We start from the raw sequence: 10,299 nt of genomic DNA, 5'->3' as shown, positions 1-10,299 counted from the left end.
AAACCTAACTGTGGAATTGTGGAATGGAGGCTTATGACATCATGATGACTTGGCAACAGTTGCCCCATAGAATTGTTTTGAAATGTATATTTACATTGTTTTAATGAACCTTTCATTGCATAAAAACTTTTGTTTTGATTTGATTTGGTTTTAATGTATTGCATATGAGCCTCACAGATATCACCTAGCATTTTGTATGTTTGCTTCACAGAGGTCAACCGGTAACATAACACTTCTGAAACAACTTAGATTTGTCATGTGTCGCTGTGTGGCAGGCAGGATGAGGACCCAAACGCAAACTCACAGGAAAACAGGACTGAACTCAAAATACAGCTTTATTGCTGACGGATGATAAAGGCAATACAAAATAATATGAAACTAAACTGGGAAGTACTAAGGAACTGACTCACGAGGAAACACACGGAGGGAAACACAGCCATGAGGGAGAACGCGACACAGAACTGAGGGAGACGCAGACCTAAATACACAGAGGTTTAACGAGGGAAGTGGGAGCACACGAGGAACACAGGTGACACTGATAATCATAACAAGACAAGGCAGGAGAAAACGCAACACTGACGGGAGACTGTCAAAGTAAAAAAGGAAGTACAGAGGTTCAGACAGGAGGAGAGAGAGCACGGGGAGAGCACAGACATAACGGGCTGGGGAAAACATGGAATAAAACACAAGGAGGGGAGACGAGGGCTCACAGATACACAGAGGGGCACACAGGGGTAAAAGTCACAAGGGGAAATCAAATAAGAAACAACTTAACAGAGCAACCCAAGAACCATGGCCTAAATAACGAAATACAAAAATACACGAGAACCAAGAATGCTGGGCCAACATGGCCCAGGATCATGACAAGATTAAATTGTAGTCCTATTTAAATATGGACCACAATATCATATTTAGTTCATATTCAAACTTAATAGGCAGTTTTTTCAGATTTTTCTGACTAGTATAGATTTTATTGTTTTGTGTGTTGGCTCTTTTATTACTGAGTTTCCAGTTGTTGGGGACGTGCTGTACTGGACTCCGTTATCTTGAAATAACAGTTTACAACAAAAATGCAATAAAGTTTATCTCCCCAGCAAACAACAAACACACAAATAAACATTTTTAACCATCAGTTCTGCTTGCAATAAGAAAAATGTAAGAAATGTTTGCAGTAAATTCATAAATCAATCAATTTGGTATCAGAATAAAGATAACACCACCATGGATGGAGGATGTTCCTATGAACAGCTTTGCAGTTCACTGTGTACACGGTGGTTTGCCACCATAAGGTGTTGTTTTACTGGTGTTGCTTCAACCTTCATGTTGTGCAGGTAGGGGGATCAGATGTCCCTCTTTAAGGGGGACTGCACAGCATTTTTATGCTGTTCCCCCGTCTCCACATCTTGATCCAATATCCCACATTTTACAGGCTCTGGAGGAGATCCACCTTTTTAAACACTGGATTTTCCTTAGTACATATAAAGGTCATACTTTTTATCATAAACAAATATATCATTCTATGCAATATAGTGAAAAATACCACAAAGCAGATGAAAGATATAGATAGAGTTATTTTTTGGTTTCACACAAGAGAAAAAATGGTGTGAAGCGACACAGTATATTTGTGTGATATTTGGCTAAAGATTCAGTGGTTGTCACATATCGCTCCAAAAAGACCTATGGATACATCCTTACTCAAACCTATATACTGTTACCAGACAGACGCGCAGCTGAAATAACAAGGGAGAGTGAAAGCTTCCCTTTATTCTTATTGTGTTTACCTAGCAAGAGTTGGAAAAGTCCCACATGCGGCTCATTGTGATCTGATCACCCTGTGTGCATGTCTGTTATGGCTACTCAGCAGCCATACATTACAGGGAATGAAGAAATCTTTTAAATTTCTTATTGTTGCAAAGGCGTAATCTTGATGAAACCCAATATCTACAATACAGGGTCTCCTCACACACATACTGAAAGTTTTGAAATATCTACAAAAAAATGTCCAGTTCACCAGCTGTTTAATGCTCTAAAGATTTATTTCAGTCCTTCATGTTGGAGTCTCAGATGTTGACACATGGCAGTACTGCACTATAAAGATGTTACATGGACTCCGCTGACTCCATTTCTTCTTCTGGCACATTTGCAAGTGGCAGGATGTCACGAGGTAAGGTGTACTCAGTCAGGTTGGAAAGTCCGGACACCACACAGCAGCTCAAGGCGCTGCGGAAAATCTCCATGTCGCACGCCTCATACCACTCGTTGGTTAAAGCGTCGTAGTACTCGACGTTGAAAGTGGTGGTGAAGCCGTTGAAACCCCCGACGGCAAAAAGGCGATCGTCGATTACCTCAATGCCAAAGTTGCTGCGGGGGGTCAGCATAGAGGACACGAGGTTCCACGTATTGGAATGTGGGCTGTAAGCCTCAGCGGTGCGCAGACGGTTGTTTCCATCGAAGCCACCAACCTAAAAATTAATGCATGGGTCAAATGATTGAATGTAAGTGTAACCAGCTTCACAGCACCCCTGTAAGAACATGCACCTGCTAGACTTAGTCTGAATAGAAAATAAATACTAAACGGTAGCTAGCTAAATAAAGAAGTGTGTCTCAGAAGGTGAGACTACAATCTTTGCTTTTTACCAAAGGGTGCAGCTGTAAATCAACTAAATAAGTGGTTTTAAGGCAAATAGCAAGATAAATTTACAGCTAAAATGCCTCCTGTCCCCAGAGGATGAGTGCTAATCACTTGGCTTATTCCCTCATTTTTCTAAAGGTGTTGCAGGATAAGTTTGAAATTGTCTCTAACATATGTCCCCTAGTGGAACAATGAGGATGACAATGTTCGGTTTTGAATAAGTATTTCTGTTGTACTGAGTGAAATGTGAAATCATGAGTGAAATCATCAAAGACACAACATTTTGGGAATGGGGCACATGAAATGAAAAAAACTAATGAGGCAGAAACATCACTAATCAGTTAAATTAATACATAGAATGAGTAAGAATGCCTTCTCTGAACCTGTGGTCAGGATAGGAATCTGTGTTGATAAATACAAAACAAAGTTAGCAAAATTCTGTGTCAGCCAAATCTGTGTTAAGCCTTGCTGATCAAAGCACATTACAGATTTGATTTGTATGTTACGTGAGTGTCAGCACTACTTTGTGGTCTTACTGCAAAGACATGATCCGCATATGCAATGACACCTATCCGCTCTGGGCGGCTGTTCATGGGACTGATCATCGTCCACTGGTTGGTCTCTGGGTTGTAATATTCTGCTGTCTGCAGACACTCGTTGCCATTGAATCCACCACAAATGTAAATCTGAAGACAAAAAAAGGGACATGAAGTATTTTTACTTTTCTTAGGTTTCAGTTGGAAACAATGTTACATGTAAGTGAAATGTTTCCACATCATTTGTGAAGTTAGACCGATACTCAGTAACTAAGTGTCCAACTGAAAAATACAGCAATTAACAAATGTGTGCATTTTACAATTACCTGTCATAAACACACTTTTAATTACCCAAATTTGACCTGAGTACGTGGGACATCTTTGAGTCAGAAAGTCAGAAATGAATCAAACATAACATTCAATCAATAAGGCTAATTTTTCTTTTCAGGAATGCAAATAAATAACTGTAATTTGGGATCTTAATAAAATAAAATGATGTGTTTTACAATTTTTTAAATATCTGTTATATTTGAGTTGACAGGTCAATTCTACTAAAGTACTGTACATAAATGCAAAGATGCACTTGTGATCAGTTAGAAACAAAATAGATATATATTAGTATATTTTTCAACTTTTTAAAATATACTTTTAAATTTGAAAACATGAACATAGAAACCAGTTTGTGACCTATCTTGCACCTCGCTTCACTGTAAAAAATGTGTATTCCCTGACTGGTTGGCAAGTGGTTGCTGGAGGCTGATGGCTGTCGCTAGTCTGAAATTGTAACCAAGAAGGTGTTGCACCACAAGCCTCCTTGTGTTTGCTTTGGTTGTTAGCAGACTGTTGAGCACACCAGAGGTTTGCATGGAGTACTCTGACTTGTCTGCAAACACTCACAAACTATTTGCTGTAGAAATCTGTAGTCTTTCATACAACCACTGCCTAACCAGCTGAGGAGTACACATTTTCCCCTAGCAACTGGTTGTTACCAAAGGTTTGCTGACAGGTCTCTAGGCCTGTGTGCTCTCTTTCTCTGCTACTCTTTTACTTCACCCACCCGGCTGTAAAGTGTTGTGCAGCTGGCGTCGCTCCTCTGTTCGTGCATCGGTGCAATAAGACTCCACTGGTTGATTTCAGGTTGATAGCGCTCTGCACTGCTGAGTCGTACATGCCCGTCGTAGCCTCCCAGGGCATAGATGAACCCGTTCAACACAGTCACGCTCACATAGCAGCGGCGTGAGTGCATGGGTGCCACCTCATTCCAGGTGCGAGTGGTCAGGTCAAACCTACGGACGCTGTTGAAATGCTCCACCCTGTCGAAGCCACCAACGGAGTAGACGTACCCGTTGAGGAAGGCGACTCCATGATAAGCACGACGACACTCGAGGTTGTTCGTTACGTTGACCCAGCGGTTAGCCCGGTAATCGTAGGCCTCTATGCCGTTAGTTGGATCACCACCACTCCACCCCCCAATGGCCAGCAGGATGGAATGAGGCAGGCGGGGACGAGCAAGAGGGTGACAGAAGCCAGACATGAAGGGTCTGTTTCCTAGATCATGTATGTCTAAGATGGCATTAGTTATCATGGACTGGCACTCAGAATTGGTCCCCACCAGCTCACTGGACAGCACATTGTCCGTTAGGTAGTCTAAAGTCATCAGTCCCAGTCGGACCTACAGAGAGATGACAGACAGAATATGACTTAGAAAATAGAAAAAACACTGAATATCAACTACATCAGTTTTAGTAAACTCAAGCTTCTTTAGGATAATGCTCCTCATGTTGTTTAATTTTCTTACTGCTAGCAAGAGGCGACCAAAGTCAGACACCATTAGCCTTTTTGTCAGCAGGGACAAAAGTCTTTTGTACAGTTGTAATGAAGATCAATTTTAAATCTAAAGTCTTAAGTATAACTTTATACAAAAATAAATAAAATAAAATAAAGCTGGGGAACACAAACAGGGGAGAATGGTTGTACTTGTTAGGGACAGTTTTTAGTCATAGCCCTAGCAACTATACTTAATAAAAATAATTTATTCTATAATATGTGTGTAGCGATCTGATACAGTTTTAATGCTCTTGAAGAGAATTTCTTAAATGTGGTTTGGCTACAGCTGAAAAGAGCAACATCTCAAGATATTAAAGCATCCTTATACCCAGATGGATCGACTCAATCTATCACTTAAATGCTGAAGATTTCAGTCCAAACTAAATGTAGTAATGAAAGTTTATACACCTTGGACAACAGAGCGGTGAGGTGTTGTTCCCGTTCTGCAGGTACATGGCTAATCCACTTTATAAGCGCTTCATACACGGTGGTCTCCAACTGCACATTGAGGTCCTCTCTATCAAGGATATCAGCAACTTCCTCCACAGTTAGCTGCAGGAACTCCTCCTCAAGAACAACCTGCTCAAAGTTATTGATGATGTAGTGGTAGGCCTTGGCGCGTAGTTCGGGTAATAAGCATACTTTTGTGAACTGCCAAATGCCAACACAGTTCTCTGGGCACAGTTGCTCCCCGAGGAAGTCACAGCAGAGTTTCACAATGTCCATTGCATTGAGTTGATCAGCTGCCATGAGAAGTTCCACTGCATTTTCCTCTGTTATGGAAACAGAGCCAGTGTATGCAAAGTCAATGATGAGTGCCATCATCTCAGGAGACAAGCCAGGTATGTTGAAGACCTGTTTGTCTGGGTCGCTCCAGCGGATGAAAAGAGCCCTGAGGGTAGAGATGGAGACAGAGTAGAAAATATTAAAAGGTGTGGAGGCAACAAGATTGTAAACTACGTCATGCAGAAGTAGGATAAATATATAAAATCAGTTGACTGGAATGGAAATGATCACCTAATTACATGTGTTACTATGTGATTACTGTGATAGTCTTGTAATGTCTAGTCCATATTGCCATTAGAGTATATAACTCCAAAACAGAGTTTGTACATGTTTAGTGTGCTTGATTATTGGGTTTTCAATGCCTTTATTACATTGGCAGTATGCAAAACAAAATGCAGTCCCACACCATGACAGAGCCTCCACCGTGTTTTAAAGTTAACTCTAGACACTCACTGTTGTACCTCTATGACAGATATTGAAATCAACTCCATAAGGCCAGTTTCTACTGATCTTCACTCAAGTTATATGTAATTTTGCATACCTCAGTCTGTTTCCTTTCCTTATGGAAGTTCCAGTGCATTTTGCTTAATTACAGTCTCTGTTTCCCTTCCATAACCATTTCTGATGAGGTTTCATGAAAAGTAGATGGACTAAATGATCTTGTGTCTGGAATTTGCTGGATTCTTTCGTTTTTCTTAAGGACATGACTTTCAGATACTGTTCATGTGCTGTTGATCATTACTTCTTTTATGCCTGCCACTCCTTGTTTTGTCTTTAAAATTGTTTCTTCGCTAAGTTGTGTGTTATGTGTAGAAACAATACTGGTTCATCCTTCAAGTCATAGTAGGTGTCCTTTTCATGCTTAAATGATTCATTTATCAGCGTTAAATAGCTTAACAAACAAATAAACAAATGAACAAAAACTCATCTATAAACTTTTGCTCAGCGTATAACTTTCAACCTTTTTAGTATCAGTAAGTCTGGTGTGTTTTCCTGTGTGAATAACAGTGGAGAAGATATTAATGTAACTTAAAACACGTAAATTAGACTTCGGCTCAACACAGTCTGAATTTAGTTCATACAATCACCAAGTGATTCACAGTGCTTTTTAAATGGCACATTTACTGAAGTGGAATCTGGAGCTCTGTGAAGGTAAAGATGAAATCTGCAAATGTTTGCATTGTGTTTTGGGTCTATCTGTCAGTTGACCATGACAAAGTCTTTCTATCAGAAAAACTCCATGATTCAACATGTTCCTTTTTGTTGGCACTGTTTCACAGACTAAGACCATGAATTACATTTTTCACAAGTATAAATCAGTCAACCCTTCACAGTATCAGGTAAGCAACTCACCTGAAGTACGGGGTGCAGTTACACAGGATGATCTTGTGGACCGGAAATTCGACATCCTCCACTTTGATGATTGCATCACAAAATTGTCCCTCCAAACGGAGTTCATTATACACTGAGCTCGACTTGTATGGCGGCTGGCTGTCTTCACTCATCTTGAGTTTTGTGACTGTTTTTCTTAGTTTTTTTGTCTGAAGTTTGTCTTGAAGTGTTCAGATCACAAAGTCAAACCTAACTGCGGAATTTGGGGAATGGAGGCTTATGACATCATCATGACTTGGCAACAGTTGCCCCATAGAATTGTTTTGAAATGTATATTTACATTGTTTTAATGAACCTTTCATTGCATAAAAGCTTTTGTTTTGATTTGATTTGGTTTTAATGTATTGTATATGAGCCTCACAGATATCACCTAGCATTTTGTATGTTTGCTTCACAGAGGTCAACCGGTACCATAAGCACTTCAAATCACTCTTTCGAATGGACTACAATATCATATTTAGCTCATATTCAACCTTAATAGGCAGTTTTTTCTGATTTTTCTGAGTAGTATGCATTTTATTGTTTCGTGTGTTGGCTCAGTTATTATTGAGGTTCCAGTTGTTGGGGGCGTGCTGTACTGGACTCTGTTATGTTGCAATAACAGTTTACAACAAAGATGCAATCCAGTTTATCCCCAGCAAACTACAAACACACAAATAAACATTTGTAACCACCAGTTTTTACCAACATTTTAATACAAAATACTGTAACATGCACAGAGTCAAACTATTGTGTATTAGTGATGGTCCTGCTTTTATGCATGCTAGGTCACTGGCACAATTCTTTGTGGACACTTCATTATACCCCCTGTACTTTCCTTACTACACAAGCCAAAATATTTGTTATTAAACATATGAGTCTAAAAATACATGACAGTGCCAAACACTGATATTATGATTCATGGCTAAGCTGTTTTCTTGGGTTGTATTAGACTTTTATCTAGTTGGAAAAATGGGGTCCTGCACTTTACTGATGTACAATAGTAGCAAGAAACAAACAAACAAACCAAACACAGGTTTGTGTTCTAAACAGATTTTACAGACCAACTCTAAAATATATACACTGCATGTATAGTACAAGACTGTTATAATGACGGTGCTTGACAGTGTTACCTCAGACAGGTGCAAGCAGTCACCTATCTGAGCACTGACTGCACACGCGTCCAGATCTGTTGTTGAGCAATTGCTTTCCATTCCCAGATAAATGCAGCATCCAGCTGCAATGGGTTCTGGTTGCCTCTAATGAACATGCCAGCCCAAAATTACCCAGGCATATTCAGTGGGAGAGATATCAGCACTAAATGCTGGCCAAGGAAGTGTCTGGATATGCTGGTGATCTCTGGCAATGTGGAGGCAACGGTCAAACTGCCACAGGCCGGGTTGTTGTACAGGTTAGAGCACTTCATCTCGATACCTCTGTCAAGTCACTTCCACCAAGAACAGTCAGATGGTCATGCAAGGAATCAGAAAAAGCACCTCATGCATGCTCAGCCTGACATCAGGATGCTTCAGTCAGTTGCAGCAGGGTGGCAGTGATGGCAGTATGAGGCATACACCTGCTTCTAATGTTGAGACTCGTGCCTTGAGAATGCAGCACCCGTCTGTGCATCCTGACCGGTTGCCAGTCTGTCACAGGGAGACAGAAAGACATTCGCACTCACACCTATGACTAATTAAGAATTCCCAGTTTAGCCTCATATGTGTATTTGTTTGCTAATCACTGCACCACTGTGCCACATGTGTGCAGGATGGCAGTGGCTTACGAGGTACATCTGGTGGTCAACGAATTAGCAGGTCAGTGGCTTGATCACTGGCTTCTGCAGTCTGAGGAGTCTGAATATGAGTGTGCACGAACGAGAATGCATTAACTTGAACCTATTCTGAGCTGTACAAGTGAGTTTATTTGGGCTTGGCAAAGAAACCCCGATCCCGCCACTGACTAAAATCAATCAACTTGAACCAAAGACTGCTCGCAGAATATGTTTGGGTTCTCTACAAGATTAAAATGATGTACTAAGAAATGTATTTAAAAGAAAGACTGGAAATTTATTGCATTTGCAACACAAGCCTTGTTTTGTTTTTGTTTGTTTTTCTGACTGGTATAGCACTAAAGCGGAACTTGTTATAATTTACATAGTTAAGCAGAAAATTAGCCCATTGTAGCTCCGTCAAGCTTTCACTGTATGACAGAAAACAATGGGAACGGGTCTCTCTTCCCTTAAACCTATCAGCTGTGATTGAACACCTGAGTAGGTAATAAAGCATCTTATTGCAAACACATTCAACACAAACCACATTTTGCTTTTGGTTTTATTTCTCACACACAAACTCATTTAAAAAACATCCATTATTTTTTTTATTTTTTTAAAGCTCACACACAGAATGTCTAATACATTCTCCCAACCTCACATGTACACGCATCATTACAGGGAGGCATTCAGATATCCAGCTGCACACTTGCTCAAGCTTTATCACCCCCAAAATCTGTGCCCACTCCATGTTATTATACTACTGCCTTCCTCAAAGGCAAACACAGCAGGTAGCCTGAGATCTAATTAGCTAGTTAGTCTTTGGTTGACTGAGTAAAGACCCCATCCGAAATAAATCTGAGATCTCAGTTCGTGACATTTTGCTGTGATAAAGAGGAAACGTTCGCGGCTGTGAACAGTAGGAGAGGGCATTGTCCTGATGAATTTCTGCCAAACAAAGCTGTGTCTGATACGACAGTGTCTGAGGAGGTATTCATAAAGAAAAACAAACAGGCAGCATAGAAGAATGACTGTAATCAAACAGATTTCATCAAAACTACTTGAACTTATTTACTGGGGTCACTGTGCTTGTTTTCAAATCACTGGCCCACTAATCTGTCTCGAAGGCAAAACAACTCAGAGTGAGATGTCAAAACATTCAGACACACAGCGTGAGACGAATATTTAAAGGGGGAATACTTTTTTTTTTACAGGCCCAAAAGCAAAAACTGTGGCTATAAATAACTGCATGCGGCTGATATGGTGCCTCATCAATACGCATGACTGAAAGATTTCTGATGAATTTCCTCACTGCACCATTTGCACGCAAAAGGGTAGAGAACAGTGACCAAACACATAACGTACAAACATGACGGATC

At 40.4% G+C, this 10,299-nt stretch overlaps 1 protein-coding gene across 1 annotated transcript; it reads right to left on the bottom strand.

The window, feature by feature from the left end:
• Positions 1-2,017: 2,017 nt before the first annotated feature.
• Positions 2,018-7,364, bottom strand: LOC120435508 (kelch-like protein 10). Its single transcript, XM_039605257.1, has 5 exons — positions 7,135-7,364; positions 5,404-5,887; positions 4,226-4,840; positions 3,169-3,318; positions 2,018-2,462 (listed from the first exon to the last, which is right to left on the bottom strand). The coding sequence occupies exons 1-5, from the start codon at positions 7,284-7,286 to the stop codon at positions 2,100-2,102; spliced, it is 1,764 nt and encodes a 587-aa protein (XP_039461191.1). The 5' UTR covers positions 7,287-7,364; the 3' UTR covers positions 2,018-2,099.
• Between the last annotated feature and the right edge of the window lie 2,935 nt (positions 7,365-10,299).

The sequence above is a fragment of the Oreochromis aureus genome, linkage group 22 (assembly GCF_013358895.1).
Source record: "Oreochromis aureus strain Israel breed Guangdong linkage group 22, ZZ_aureus, whole genome shotgun sequence".
NCBI classification, from domain to species: domain Eukaryota; kingdom Metazoa; phylum Chordata; class Actinopteri; order Cichliformes; family Cichlidae; genus Oreochromis; species Oreochromis aureus.
This window is presented reverse-complemented; position numbering and strand designations above follow the sequence as displayed.

Excerpts from the sequence above, each read along its gene's own strand:
- LOC120435508 (XM_039605257.1), bottom strand. The coding sequence starts at position 7,286 with ATGAGTGAAGACAGCCAGCCGCCATACAAGTCGAGCTCAGTGTATAAT. Across the intron at positions 3,319-4,225 it reads GCACAACACTTTACAGCCGG|ATTTACATTTGTGGTGGATT; the intron begins GTGGGTGAAGTA and ends TTTTGTCTTCAG. Across the intron at positions 2,463-3,168 it reads ATGCGGATCATGTCTTTGCA|GTTGGTGGCTTCGATGGAAA; the intron begins GTAAGACCACAA and ends ATTAATTTTTAG.